General features: G+C 40.1%; 1 protein-coding gene across 1 annotated transcript in view; it reads right to left on the reverse strand.

Moving 5' to 3' along the window:
* LOC103805601 (CUB and sushi domain-containing protein 1-like) overlaps positions 1-15,808 on the reverse strand; it is a gene marked incomplete at both ends in the record, with an annotated part of 20,073 nt that overhangs the window by 1,270 nt on the left and 2,995 nt on the right. Inside the window, 5 exons of the mRNA XM_009078257.1 lie at positions 1,825-2,013; positions 8,321-8,494; positions 10,609-10,782; positions 12,835-13,008; positions 15,206-15,400. Coding sequence (XP_009076505.1) covers positions 1,825-2,013; positions 8,321-8,494; positions 10,609-10,782; positions 12,835-13,008; positions 15,206-15,400 — 906 coding nt within the window. The remainder of the gene's footprint in view (positions 1-1,824; positions 2,014-8,320; positions 8,495-10,608; positions 10,783-12,834; positions 13,009-15,205; positions 15,401-15,808) is intronic.

Genomic DNA, 15,808 nt, shown 5'->3' on the forward strand with positions numbered 1-15,808 from the left:
AAACAGCATGCATTTCTCAGCAATGACACACATAGTTATTTCCTTGCATATGTGTTTCTGTTTGTTCACTCCTGAACTAAAATTGTTCATGGCTAACTGTCCACTTTGGGTTCAAAATTTATCTTCCTGCCTTTCCAAGCACTTTTCCTCTAGACTAAAATCAATCTTACACTTGACAAAAAGATTAGCACTGACAACTTTTGAAAATCACATCTCTTACAGCACTTGAAAAGATTCTGAGTGACTTAATCTGTGAATAGATAAGCATTTCTCTCTCCCAAAGAGCCCTATTCATTCCACAGAGCTTTAAATCTGTCCTGGTGATAACCAGGATTCAGACTCATTCCACAGAGCTTTAACTCTGTCCTGGTGATAACCAGGATTCAGAAGGTGTTTCAGTTCATCAGCAGCAAATTAGCAGCAATTAATCCAGGAGGTGACTGAGGAATGGAGACACCTCCCAGGCTCATTTGAAAGTTCCTGTGATGTCAATCAATAATCCCCAGAGCAAGGTCAGGAATTCCTGTTCTGAAGGGCTGGATAATTCTGACTCTCTTTGGCTCTGACTAAAAGCAGAAAGTCCTGTAAATGCTATGAAATTCCAAATCACTGGGTGTGGAAAGATGGATAGCTATTCCAGGTGGTTTGCATTCCCCATCCTCTCCTGCCCCTTGCAGAAGGAGGATCTCTTCACTCTGAAGATACTCCTGGTTCTCTCCCCATCCCACTGGGGCCAGTGAGTGCCTGTGTGGGGCTTGGCTGCTGCTGGGGTTAAACCACAACAAAAGTACAGATTGTGTGAGAAATCAAAACAAAAACTGCTTGGGTTATGCAGAAGTTAAACACATAGTAGAACAACAAAGAAATAAATTCATTAATCTAGTTACATTTATTGCTCTGGCTTATGAGTATAAATTCCTAAAATAAATCATCTTAGTCAAGCAAAACCATTTAAATAGTCTGATGTGTTTCAAATGAAAGTATCCTTTGATTTCCTTTGTTATTTCCTATCATTGCATGGGAATTCAGAACTCATGTCAGCAAATTAATAGTGATCAGAGAAGAGAAATATCTCAATGGAAATTAAAGTCAGCCAAACTATAATTTTTTAAACCTCTGCAGCTCACTGAATTGATGATAGGAAGCAGCAGAAGATTTTCTCCCCCTCTGAGGAAAAAGTGGCAGAGGAAGGATGAAGTTGTTTCTACACAACATTTCACAGATTTACCCTCACATTCTTCAGTAACTCTGGGAAAAAAAAGTCTGATACAGGTATTAATGGTCTTAGAATATCTATCAAGATTATAGCATATAAATAATCATCCTAAATTTCCCTAACTGTTTTCAGGTAGCTTAACAATTCATCAAAAGATGAAATTAATGTTAACTTTCTGGCATTTTAAATAATAGTTCATTTTTCAATGTATTAAAAATACATTTATAATAATGGCAAATTGCATTGTCTCTTGTCTGAAAGTTTTCTTACTGAGAAGTAGAATTTGCAATATAGAATCATGGAATTATCAAGGTTGGAGGAGATCTCTAAGGCCATCCAGTCCAACCATTAACCTGTCACTGCTGGAACCCCTAAACCCTAACCCAGATCCTCCAGGGCCACATCAGACACCTCTGAAACACCTCCAGGGATGGTGACTGCACCACTGGAATTGATCCCAGTGCCTGAACACCATAACAGGGAAAAATACGTTGATCCTAAAGTCAAATTTTCTTTCTTTCCTTCCTTCCTACAATTTTTTTTCTGTCTATCATGTTTGCAGATCTTGCACCACTCCTTGATGCTCATCCAGCTGAATAAATACTTACACAAACACTTTGGTAGTGACCTATCCCATAAGCCATTGGCTTTACAGGTCAGTGCAGAGGAGCCCAGCAGGTAAAAGCCCTTCTTGCAATGATATGCCACACTTGTTCCATACTTGAAGCTTTCAGGATAATTCTGCTGCCCATGTCGAATCGCGTTTTCCACAAATCCAGGATCAGAGCAGTTCACCACTGGAAGAGAAATGATGTTCATCATCACTTGTGCATAATAGCAATGTCTAAGTGTAACAATGATTTTTGTTTACTCGGAGCTCATGACTGTGGTCCATTTGATATAGAATCCTAGAACCATCTAGTTTACTCTAGTTAAACTGTGGTTTACTAAAATCTAGTGCTAAATCTAGTAATGGCTCATTCATTTTTAATGCTACTATTACTCCTGCTATCATTATTTGTGTAGTACTAGTACAGATAATACCATTATCATCTTTATACAAAAAAGAGCATGACAAAGATTACTCAAGAGTACAGGACATATTAAGACTGATATGTTAAACTATATAAAAATCTACTTAGAATCATAGAGACCCCTAAGATCATCAAGTCCAACCATTAACCTGTCACTGCTGGAACCCCCAAACCCTAACCCAGATCCTGCAGTGCCACATCAGACACCTCTGAAACACCTCCAGGGATGGTGACTGCACCACCTCCCTGGGCAATATCCCAGTGCTGAACACCACAACAGGGGAAACATTTCTCCTCACCCCCAATCTGACTCTGCCCTGGCTCAGCTCAAGGCCATTCCCTCTCTCCTCTCCCTCAGCCCTGGCAGGACACACATCCCACACCTCTCTCCAGCCCTGGCAGAGGTTGCAGAGAGCCAGGAGGTCACCCCTGAGCCTCTTCTCCAGGCTAAACAAACCCTCAGCCCTTCCTCATATGACATGTGTTCTAGACCTTATCTGAGCCTCATTTAAAAACCATCATTGCTATGTTTTCATGAGAGTCTACATGAAGACAGAATATATATTCTACAAGTGCTTTGCCATGGAGAGCAGCACTTGCTGTGTTCACACAGAGCCTCCAAGATAGGGTGCTCTGGTGAGAAGAGCAGTGCAGTGCCTGAAGTTCTGAATGAGGGACACAAATACAGCAGAAGTTCTGATACTCTCTTTGTTGGATGGGGAGGTTAGTAGAAATCTACAGGCAGAAACCTATAAAAAAAGAAAAAAGCTTTCCAGAGCAGAAGAGCAACCAACCTGTCATGGCTTCATGGACTATCAGTCACATGGAAACTTCATCTGAGAGTTGTGAGAACTCCAGAATATCAGAAAGTGCTATTTCCTTAACTATAATATGGAATGCTTATTTGTAGTGAGAAGTTGTGGAATACTGCACAGATAAAAACACCCTGAAGTGAACAGCAGTAAAATAAACAGTCAAATGATATGTTAGAATTTGCTCAAAAAAAGGTTTTTTTCACTGCATTTTAGTGAAAATCATTACTACTGCACCCAAATATGTACTAGCTTAGTTGAAACAGAACACTGAATTTAATAGTCCAACTTATTCCAATTCATATCAGAACAGTCTATTGAAACAGGAGAATAATCTGATGCATATTGCAAAATTCTCACATTTATCCAAGTTTTTGCACATCCATGGATAAAGCTATTAGCAAAACTTCTCCCCATCCTGTGGATTACTCAAGCCTTTCCCTTGGTATAATTTTTAACAAGCATTCACAAGAGCTGTCCCTTTTTTTTTAGTGAAGCTGAGATTATCCAAATGAAACAAAATCAAATATAACTGCTTGAAATGAGAACTTTGGTTTAATGGCTGAGTGTGTCTAATTAGCATCTGGAAAGTCAGGATTAGAAATTAAGTAAAAAGCATTTTGTTTCATGAAGAAATGCTGCCCTGAAGCTACCCAAAAGCAATTCTAACTCAACTGTCTTGGAAAGTCAATAGGGAGAAGAGAAAAACTTCTTTCTCCATGCAGACCAGAAATATGGAATATTCAAGCAATATATTGCGCAGGATCAATTTGCCTGTGTGATACAATGTTCCCTCATTCCTGCACCAGCAGCATCTGTTTAGACAACTCAGTGATGAATAAAATACAGACTAGTCACTGAATGCATAATTTAAACATGTGCTCTGTGCAACCAAATCCTTGCATCATACATGAAGCTTTATCAAACGACTATGCAGGAGAATTCTCTCCCTCAAGCTAAGGAGCAAACCACATTATGCCTGCAGTGCCTTCATTGACTTTTAAATCTCTCCACAAGTGTATTGTTGCTAAGAAGAGCTGCAGCAAGGAGGACTTTAGGAAAGAATTGGAGTTGGCCAGCATAGAGAGCTAAGGCAGGATGTTCCCTGATTGCCTCTCACCCTGGGGACTCCGGTGTAACTCCCAGGGAGAGCAGACAGAGATTGCTTTCTCTCAATGACACCTGTCAAGGCTTTCATGGGAAATGAATTCTGGCAGGCTCAATGTAGTCTGTTGAGAAAAGCTGCAGAATCCTTCAAGCCTGCCCTGAAAACTTTGGAGTCTCACATGGAGTTGATTCAAACCCTTGAGGACAAAGAAGTGAAAAGGCCACGTCAGAGCCCTTTAGGGCAGTTTTCTGTTAAAAAAGTTGAGTGATCATCAAAAAGTACATCATCCACAGGATTTCATTTCTTATTCTCACTCTCTCTCCTTTTTCTCTTCTTCTTGACAAAAACAATGTTAACTTTCTTTTATAAACTTCCATATCTGATCAAAAGTGTTTGGAAACTTTTTTATTTGAAAAGTATTGCATCAATGTCAGTATCTAGAACATGTATAGGGACTGACACTCAGAGGGAATAAAGAGGAGAAAATTCACTCTGACTTTATGCCAAGCTCTAAAAAATGCTGTCTATATAAAGAAAGAAAGCACTGCATTGATTATTACTAAAATTTTGGACTCATTCTTTCTCAGGCAAAGTCATAGAATCATAGAATCAACCAGGTTGGAAGAGACCTCCAAGATCATCAAGTCCAACCCTCCCGTGGTCACTAGCCCATGGCACTAAGTGCCACATCCAGTCTCAGCTTGAAAACCTCCAGGGATGGGGAATCCACCACCTCCCTGGGCAGCACATCCCAATGCCTGAGCACTCTCTCTGCAAAAAATTTTCTTCCTAATATCTGACCTCAACAATATGCAAGAACAATAACTTCCCAGTTTTTTTCCAGGTATTAGAATAGCAGATTGATCAGATTGATGAAGTGCTTACCGGTTATTTTTCTCTACATGTGTTGTCTGTATGTAAAGTCCTTTGGGGGCATCTATGTACAAGCAGTAGCGACATGGTAACTTTTGTCAGAGTAGGACAAACTCTGGGGGCATATCATGAAGTATTTCACAGAATCCCAGAATGAGTTAGGTTGGAAGGGACCACAGTGGGTCACTGGTCCCACCTCCTACTCCAGCAGGGCCAGCCCAGAGCTCATGGCTCAGGGTTGTGTCCAGAGGGGTCTGGAATATCTGCAGTGAGGAGAATCCACGACCTCTCTGGGCAATCTGTTCAGTGCTCAGGGACTGCACAGCAAAGAAGTTCTTCCTCGTGTTCAGGTGGAACTTCCTGGGCATTAGTTTTTGCTGGTCTCTCTTATTTTATTGGTTTCCATCAATAAATCCAGCAGGATTCCATTGGTTTCTGGGCTGAGCTCACACTGCAGCTCATGCTGAGCTTCTCACCCACTGTCACTCCCAAGTCTCTCTCCTCACTGCTGGTTTCAATCCCTTCCCCACCCAACCTGGAGCTGTGCCTGGGATTGCCATGGCTCAGATGTAGGACCTTGCACTTTTAGGGAGATGCAATTAATTCTGAAGGGAACAGCAGCAAAGCTATAGACTTTTCCTAATACTGATTATGAATATGACTCTGCCTTCATACAGGCACCAAGAGATAAGTCAGTCTATCCAGTGCCAAAGCAAAGAAATCTGAGCAAGAAAATCTGCTTCTTGCAAATGCATTCTAGAAGTGTGGTTGTTATTACAGCAGATCTTACTGCAAGCATAATATCTGGAAAAATGACCTGCAGTGCAATCAGGAGTGCAGAGCCCTGATGAGAGTCTGATTCAGTTCTCATTTTACTGGGTAACAGTGAGTATGAAAAGTAGAAAGCATGGAGATTGGCTTTCTGTGCTTCCAAAGACAAAATGGAAAGGAGTTCCAAGCTGCTAATGGAAAAAAAAATCCCACATGAAGATACTTGGTTGAGCATTTAATACTTTCATAGTTTGTTCTGCGGTAGCACGTTCAGGATGCATCAAGTCCTGCCCAGGCAGGTTTGGGGAGGAGAACAGAGATTTGGGTATTGGAATTTTTATCATGTCATTTAATTCCAGTTTCAGGGCAAGGAAACTGACTATTTGACCTATTCTTCTTCAAATAAATACAGGTAAAAATGGTCCTTGTGGAGATGAAAATGTCCTATCTCACAAATCAGTGACCTCAACAGTCCAGAAAAAAATTATTGCACATCCTTACAAACTGCTAAATATACCAAGAGAATTAAATATAAATTTTAAAACAAGATTTCAGACCATATATTGGCCTGGATTAACTCAAATTCCTGTGGTAAATTAAAAAGGACAATGAAAGTAGAGTCAAGAGACAACTGAAATAATCATAGAATCATAGAATCTACAGGATTGGAAAAGACCTCAAAGATCATCAAGTCCAGCCCTAAATAATGTTGCATTAACTGTAAGGGTCCTAATTCTATGTTCATACTTTTTTTCCAAGAAATAAAACCTTACTTAAACACCTCACAGAAGCGACAGAGGAGTTTGTTCACTAAAGTCTAGCAAAGCAAAACAGTATAAAAGGGAAGCAAACAACACTTGAGCCTAAAAAGAAACTGTTTGCCAATTCCTGTTTCTCTGTTCCAATAATTATATTGCTACGCCAGTTAACTCCCTTGAATAAATTCTGAGGGTGGTGACTGAGGGAATTGCCATCTCTTTATTGTTTTAATTAGAGTGAAAGATCTAATTCCACACACACTGAGCTTGAAATTGCATCAGCTATCTCTGAAACAATATGATGAGGTAATCACCAAAGATGATTATTATTCTTAGGCACAACCATTGTAATGCAATAAGATTTTTAATAAACCAACAGGTGGAGATAATCAAGGTACAACAGCTGAAGTTAACTTCTTATTCCATGATTTTTAGTCCTGATGTTTGTTCCTTCCCTGGCTGCAATTACCTTGAGCTCATTAAAGACAAAGAACAGAAAGCATTGCACTCACACTGAATTAACAGTTTTCCAGTGAAAGAAAATACCCAAGAAAACTTTACAAGCCTCTGTGTGTCTGGAGAAATTTTTATGTTCTGTATATTTGTATGTTCCATAGCAGGAAAAATCATCAAGTTCCTCCTAGACCAGTTCCTTTTTGGTTTACATGTTTGGAAATTAGCACTGTTAGTCAAATTTATAAATAAGCCCAAACAATTCCAGTTTTCAGTTTGACCAGGAACAACATCTGAAGTAAGAGCCATAAAAATACTCTTTTTTCTGGAGCCTTCCCAAGAAGAGCACTGAAGGATATACAGTATCTCAATCATTTTTTTCCAGGCTTTTGAGATATTTCAGTATATCTCACATGATTCACCTCCTGTTGTAAAGGACCTCTAAGAAATGTTTGTTTTGACCTTGCCTGGCTTTGGCAGCTTGTTGTGTGGCAAGGGCCTGGTTGTTTGCCTCAAATCTTCCTGAGCTTGCAGAAGGAGAAGCAAAACTAGGAAATTCTCCTTATACCTCTAGCTATAGCTGGACTGGAACCACAGGAAACAACAAACCACCATAAACCTCTAACTGCAGCAACTTTCCCAAGGACTCCAGTGCACACCATGGATCTCTAGACTGCAAGGAAGGGAAAATCCACTGTCCATGCAAACCTCTAGTTGCAGCAGTTGTCCCAGGAGATAACTAGACTCCATTGTCCACTGTAAATCTCTGACTCTGCTGTCAACTGCAGCTTTTCCAGGAGGAAGGAAAATAATCTCTAGCTGCACTGGTCCTGCTGAGCACACTGTTCCTGCTCCAGCCCAGGATGCCATTGGCCTTCTTGCCCCCCTGAGCACACTGCTGGCTCCTGCTCAGCTCCTGTCTCTCCACACTCCCAGGTCCCTTTCTCCTGGTGCTCTCCAGCCACTCTGTCCCAGCCTGGAGCTCTGCATGGCATTGGGATGGCCAAAGTGCAGGACCAGCACTTGGCCTTGTTAAACCTCATCCCCTTGGACTCAGCCCATCTCTCCAGCCTGTCCAGGTCCCTCTGCAGATCCCTCCTGCCTTCCAGCAGATCCACACTCCCCCCAGCTTTGTGTCATCTGCAAACTTGGTGATGGTGCACTCAATCCCCTCATACAAATCATCAACAAAGATATTAAAGAGCACTAGACCTAACACTGACCCTGGGGAGCACCACTAGTGACTGGTGCCAACTGGACATGGGGAACAAAGAATGGAAGAAAAGGTTTCTTACCTCTGCAGTTGGGCAAAGGGCTACTCCACTGCCCATTGCTTCGGCACTGAGCTCGGTTAGCTCCCTGCAGTAAGTACCCAGTGTTGCAAGTAAAATTGACAACATCATTCAAATTGAACTCGCTTCCATTAGTCACCCCATGAGCTGGATTCCCAGGGTGTCCACAGGTGATTGCTGTTAGAAGAAAAACAGGCAGGCTAACCTCAAAGTGAAAGGTAAGTGATCCGTGGAATCATTTGTAGGTTGGCAGTCTTTTGTTGTTTTTTTTTTTCCTTATGAATTTGCCTTTGAGATTTACACGAGAAATTTAAGAAAAAAAATATAGGCTGTATTTATTCCGAGTTCTTAACTCCCAGGGGAAAAAAAAAAAATCTTAATTTTTCAAGAAAACTTTTAGAACCTGCAAACACATATAAAACATTTTATTCCCTGCAAGCTTATAAATGTAGCAGGGCCAAAGAAATTGAATTTGATGCATTACTTCAGAGCATTCTGGAGTTCTGAAGCATTCCTGTTCCAAAGGTTTTGCATGGATTTGCTGAAGTAGTGATTCTTGGGTTCTTCATGAATCTGATTTTCTTATGACAAGAGAGGAATCACTGTTGGGAGTAAATCTTTCACGTTACGTGTATTATGTGTGTTTGTGCTCAAATAAAACCTATAAAATAAGCTGATTATGGTCAAGCTGAAGTTTTGCACATGACAAGATATTAAAATATAGAAAAATATAGAAAAGCAGAGATACTGGCAATATTAAATCAGAATATATATACACACAGGCACAAACAGAACTTTCCAGCTTTGTGCTAGTGATGTTCATCATACTCAGATAAATACCCTATACACAGGTTTATCCCTTTCTTTTGGTTCTCTTGTGAAGTTTGGATGCTCACAAGAAACAAAACCATCTCCTACAGCTCTATAGTCTGGCAGGATTCTAAGCAAAATAAAACATGTTGTAAGAGAAAACATTAGGCAACTTGTAATGACAAAAATTGATGCCAGATCTTCTCCTCATAACACTAATGAAAACATCCATTTAGGAGGAAACAGCCTCCACACAGCAACCCCTTCCCCTCCCCATCCCCCAGCTCTGCCTCTTCCTTTTGAAGGGATTTTATTCCCTGCACGGTGAAATGAATCCAGTAAAAGTAAAAATTCTGGCTGCTGACATTTCTCCTTTGATGAATATAAATCACTTGAAGATATAAATAGGATTTTAAAAGGACAATGACACTTGGCAGCTATTTCCTGCAGCTGTGTACAGGTAGAAATTTTCCTTTTACCACTAAGAAAGAAAATACTGAACATTTTGAAATCTAATGACTTATCAGTAATGTATCTTCTCAGAAATGAACCAAGGATACTAACATGAACTAAACAGGAAAACTGATCATCTCAGTCACTGTGTGGATGAAAATTCTTCTGTCTGAATTCCAGATATCTTCAAAAAGCACATTGAAATAATTGATAGAAATGCTCCATTAAAAATAACACAAGTTGCAAAAAAACCAGGGACCTTTAATAAAAATGAAATGAAAAAGAAAACCAATTCAACTACATAATAAAACAGCAAAATAGAAAAAAAAAACAGAGAAATTGGACTTGACTGGTTAAATGGCTGATGGTTCAGAAAATGTCAGAAAACTTGCCATGCAAATGAAGAAGGAAGTAGAGTAGAAAAGACTCAGCAATTCTAGCAATTAATTATGGGATCTTCAAGAAGACGTGACTTAAGAGCAAAAAAAAAATCCTATTAAAGGGTATAAAAAAGTTACATCATTTCTAGTAGATGGAGTATAATCCAAGCATGCCTGGGCTGGCACTGGTAGGCCAACTTGGAAAAATGGACAGTGACCATCCAAACTGCACAGGTGAACAGTGTTCCAGCTTTGTCCCCCAAACACTGAAAATATACAAAGGGATTTTTTATTCCTAGTGAAAAAACCAGTGGAGAGGCTCAGTAAACCCACACCTGACATAACAATTATGCCTGGAGAAAAAAAACTGGTAGATTAAGTTACACAGTTCAACCTACTGCCCAACCCACTTCAATCCCTATGTCATCAAGGTTTTGGACCAACAGAAATCAGAAATTACTGAGTATAGTTAATCAGGCTGTGCTAGCTAGAAACTGGATCAAAGTGACCCTTGGCATTGAAAACAGGCCTAATAAATAGTTGACCCGAGCACCTCATTCAAAACACCTTGGAACATTCCATCCACAGGTGAATGTTCAACTCTGTTTAAGACAGTAAATAATTCAGGGAAAAATGAATGATACTTACGGACACAAACAGGAGTTTGTCCAGACCATTTGTGATCTTGCAGGCAAATCCTGACAGAGGTGCCCACGAGTCGAAAGCCAGGATTGCACTGGTACACTACAGTGTCACGATAGCTGAACCCATCTCCACTGATATGGCCATTGACAATTGGGTCAGGAGAACCACAGTGACCAGCTGCAATGAAAGAACGACCCATCAAAAACAGAGACTGGCAAGCCTTGCCAACATTTGCAAGAGTGCTGAGGGGGACACAAAATTTCTACCTTTCTTTCAATAAACAATAGATTAGAGTCAATTCTTGTACTGTGCAGGGCAAGTTTTGAGGTGTCAAACTAGAGATGATAGTTTTAGTTCTTTTAAGGTGAAGCATCTTAGTAATGTTGCCTTTCTCCTCAGGAAAGTGTGAATTAAAATGTTGCCCAGGGAGGCTGTGGCTGCCCCAACCCTGGCAGTGTTCACAGCCAGGTTGGATGAGCCTTGAGCAACCTGCTCTGCTGGGAGGTGTCCCTGCCCAGGGCAGGGGTTGGGGCTGGAAGATCCCTAAGATCCATTCCAACCCCTTAAATTCTATGATACTATGACCCTACTGAAATTAGTGTACTCATGTGGCCTGAAATCATAAACTGATTCTCCACAGACCAGAGGGTAACATAGAGTGATACCTATTTTCACCTATGGCTGTCCTGAATTGCATCCATGCAGGTACAGTGTAGGTAAAAAAAAAAACATCTCTGGCTCATTATCATTCCTTTGAAATGGAAAGGCTCATTCAGAGCTCCCTGGGTGTTTGCCTCCTGATTTTCACAGGTTTCAGGTACATCCTAAAGGCACCTCTGAAATAAATTTGGGGCATGTTGTCCTTGAAATTTAGGAATGCACAAGTAGCAGCACTCACATCATGAAGCTTTAGAATTTAAGATTGGCTTTGCCTGAATTGCTCTCTGGAGGAGACTGCATAGTTCCATTGACCTTGGTGGGAATTTAGGGCCTTAGATTGTACTCTAAATTGCATCTAAATTAGGTGTCTAAAGTACATGGTGTGAATACACCTGATGTGAGAGATGTAACAGTGGCAGGAAGGGATTTAGTAGCAGAAATACAACCTCCTGCTGGATGCATGTGTAACTCAGATTCAGACTTTCACTCTCAAAGCTGTGCAGGATTTTTGGCACTGTACATCTTGCCTGATTTTGGAAGAGCAAAGACTAAGCAGTGATTAACAACCTGCCAGCTGTAAATGTGATTTTTTTTTATAGTGGGGTAGATTCCTGCATTTAACAGTTCTAAGCATAGGGTTGAAATCAACACTGCAATCAGACAAATAGGAATCAAAGTCCACCAAAGCTTCTAGAAACAGAATTGGGAAGCAGCATAAGACAAACAGTTCCTGCAAGAGTCCTGTGCTAAAATGACATGGTGAGGCAGCAGAGAAGAATGGTGTTTTTAGTGAGGTTGAACTCTGGAGAAGAAAGGAGAGATTGTTCCATTCCCAAGAGCAGCTGAGTGCATTCAGCTATAAGGCAAGGAGAAAATCTACAAAACCAGGGCAGAAGAAACAAATAACAGATCCCAGAAAGAAATATACTGTCCACAGTCAAGAATAAACCCACTGCTGAGCCTCAAAGGTTACTCATAGAGAGAACCTTCTTCTTGTGTCTATATTAGGAGTGTAAACCTTTGAGTGGACGTGAAGAGAAAAGAGTTGGAGTGAGAACTTAAGGTCCAAACTATATAAATCTCAGGCTTTGGAAGGGTGTTGGGTTTGCTGTACTTTTGGCTGCCTCTTGTCTGCTTCCCTTGATTTCCCTTGACTGAAATCAGTCTGTTGACTGCTCCTTTGGGGCTGGAATGCACCAGGAATACTCCTGAACTGAAGCTTATCTTCCGACTTAGTTTCAGCACATTCCCTGCTCTACTAAGAAAAATGCTGTGACTATGTGCAATTGTTTGAGCCACCTAAAAACCTGCTGGCTTGAAAAGCATTAGAACAACATAAAATATCATCTAATTTCTACTCAAGAGACATATGCTAAGGGAACAGCATTAAATCTTACGCAGTACAAAATATTTCCATACTGAAGACAAAGAGTTGGTGCTGGGTAAGAGCTGAATTCCAGTTTCCTTCATAAGGCAAAGAGTTGGTGCTTGGTAAGAGCTGAATTCCAGTTTCCTTCAGACAAAACAAAACAAAGAAATCAGTTTGCTGTTGTGGTTGTTTTTTCTTACCTAAGCACTGGGTTTCAGTCCCACTCCAGAGACCATTTGCCAAGCATTCCCTCACATGGGAGCCAACCAGTGTGTATCCTGTGTTACAGGTGAATATTGCAGTGGCTCCATACACTGTTAAGGTCCCAATCTTGTTTCCATTTGGTGGAGATGGAAGACCACCACAGGAGATGACTAGGAAGAAAAACAAATAACAGAACACACTGAAATAAGAAATTGTTTTTCATCCTTTGTTTTAGGATGGAAGACAATACATCACCTCACCTTTTCGTAACAAGTAACTGGAACAGGAAGAAATAGAGTTGTACATCACAGAAAGGAATGCAATTTCTTAAGAAAAGGCTTCAAATTGTGTCTAATTTGGCAACACGTTCTAAATCTGAAAATTCATTAGGATCTCTTCATATCTTGACAGCAGCTTAACCCCAATCTGCATTTCTAGTTCTGAAACAAGGGAATTCTAGATGCACATACTCTAATATCTCAAATACACTTTCCCTGGCCATTGCAAGTGTTGTGTCTGTTTAAAGACATTATATATCCTGTTAAAATGGAGTACTCTGAATGGCTGTGAACTGTCTTTTGTCTTATTTTCCACTACTATGCATAATCCTATCCCATATATAGTGCTAGGATGAGAAATCTGGTTTAGCTTAAGGCTAGACTTGACCCACTAACACAGAAACCTTCTGCAGCATCAGCTGCAACTCACTCTACTACAGGCACCACGGGATGAAACAGCTTTTAAGGATGTCTCAAGATCTAACCTAATTAAGGCCATTCTGTCTTCTGTTTCTAGAAACATCTATCAATAATATCAAGATCAATGCCTCCAGGAGCTTCCAGTGTACTTTATAGTATGGCAGCATAAATCATGGGGCTCCTTTCAAAGACTAAACACCCTGTCTGAAAAAACCTCAAGGTCACATTCTGCTACATTTTCAGAGGTTCACTAGAGAAACCAACATGGAATTGTGTAGAAGTTGGAAAAATCATGTACCTGTCACGATGCAGTTAACCCACTCATGATCAGAACATGTGTGACCACAGTTTCTCATGCACATGAGGTTTCCAGAGATAAGGTAGACTCCTTCTGACCACAATCAACTCACATCAATGGCATTTGTGGATTAGTCTAACATTTCTAATGCTAATGCTGAACAATAATTATACTTATGTCAAAAAATTACTCTTTTCCCAAAAGGCAATAGAATGAACTGTTCTAAACATATTACAAATGCTTTATTCCTTTTTAATTACAGTGATTCCAGTTAAAAATAACTAAACTGGATGAATAATGAGCTAGCTCATAATTTGTTAGGCATCTGTTCAGTATAGTCTTACAAAAATAAACTGACTACTTAGGTCTCTCTTAATCCAGACCCCCTTTAATTTGATTTTTTTCCCATGCCTTTAGAGATACTATTGAAAATTAGATATTGATAAATACATCTAAACACCTCATCATTGTTGTTTCCATTAGCTTTCCAACTCCTTCAGAAATATTAACAGCTAGAAACTATATTTATACAATCTAACCTTAGCATGTGAATGGCAGAGAAAGTGAACTCCTCTAAATGCTCTACAGTCTGTTCCTGGATCTTAATGACCTACATCCAATGGAAATATTACTGAATATCTCTTGGGGGATAATGTTTGCTATAAATTCCTGGTCAGTTCTCTATCAGAGGGCAAAATACTGTACCTTTCTTATAAATTAACTAAGGTATCTTCAACCAGGAACATCTTGGGTTTATCTATCTAGTTCTGTGGCCTAGTTCTAGGGTAGCAGAACTAGCTGATGTGCCAAATGCTCTCTGCAACCAAACTAAACAACACATAGGAGAAGCAAAAATGAAGTTTTGGAGGGATTTATTAAGACTTTGACATTAAAACACTTGGCAACTGTATGATCCAGCCAAGAATATTAAGGTTCTCTAAAACTTTAAACAGCCAAACTCAGGACTGATGTAAATTATGGCACTTTTGTATGAAGACATTCTAAGAGCTCATATCTATGTTCCTTCAACAGTACAGTTTTTATGCTTCACCCAAGAGGTCAAAGCAATATCATCACCTAATCTAACTCTAATCTGGAATCTTCTAAAGTAATAACATTATTTCCTAATCTTTTCTAAATTCTTAGCACTATCTAGTTGAATAAATACAGACTCATCTCCTGTGCTACTTCACTGACTCCTGTATGAAACACATTGTACATAGCATATAAAGAGTTGGAATAAACCAATTTCAAGTTCATGAAAGTTTCCCATTTCCTTACTTATAGGAAAATAGTATATTAAAGACTCCATAAAATATAACCTATGTTTTAAAAAGCATAGGATGTTTTGTAAACAAGTATGTTCCTTACCCTTACAGCTTGGCCTTTCATTGCCTACACTCCAGGTTCCATTAGTCCTGCACTGTATGAGCCTCCGACCCAATAAATAATACCCAGGACTGCAGCTGAGCATGACTTGAGCTCCATATTCATTCAGTGAGCCAGAAATCAGTCTCCAGACAACATGTTCTGAGAGTAGAGTCTCTATGCTGGGGCAGGTTACAGCTGTGAAGAAAGGACATGGACATATTAACATTCTGCATGGGTTGCCCAGGGAGGCTGTGGCTGCCCCAACCCTGGCAGTGTTCACAGCCAGGTTGGATGAGCCTTGAGCAACCTGCTCTGCTGGGAGGTGTCCCTGCCCAGGGCAGGGCTTGGGGCTGGGTGAGCTCTGAGCTCCATTCCAACCCCTAAAATTCTATGATTCTATGACACTTCTGTTGTCATTACTATGAGTTGAGAAATTTTATACCCAAATCAAGAACAACGTGTACAAGCTGAAAATAGAAAATCACTTCTAGAACAGTGAAAAAAAAAATCTAGATTTCTAAATCAGGAGAGAAAGGTATACAGGAGGAGCTATACAGGGAGAAGGAGAAAGATATCCAGAAAAGGAGAAAGATATCCAGAAAA

This window comes from Acanthisitta chloris, unplaced genomic scaffold (assembly GCF_000695815.1).
Source record: "Acanthisitta chloris isolate BGI_N310 unplaced genomic scaffold, ASM69581v1 scaffold2497, whole genome shotgun sequence".
Lineage (NCBI taxonomy): Eukaryota > Metazoa > Chordata > Aves > Passeriformes > Acanthisittidae > Acanthisitta > Acanthisitta chloris.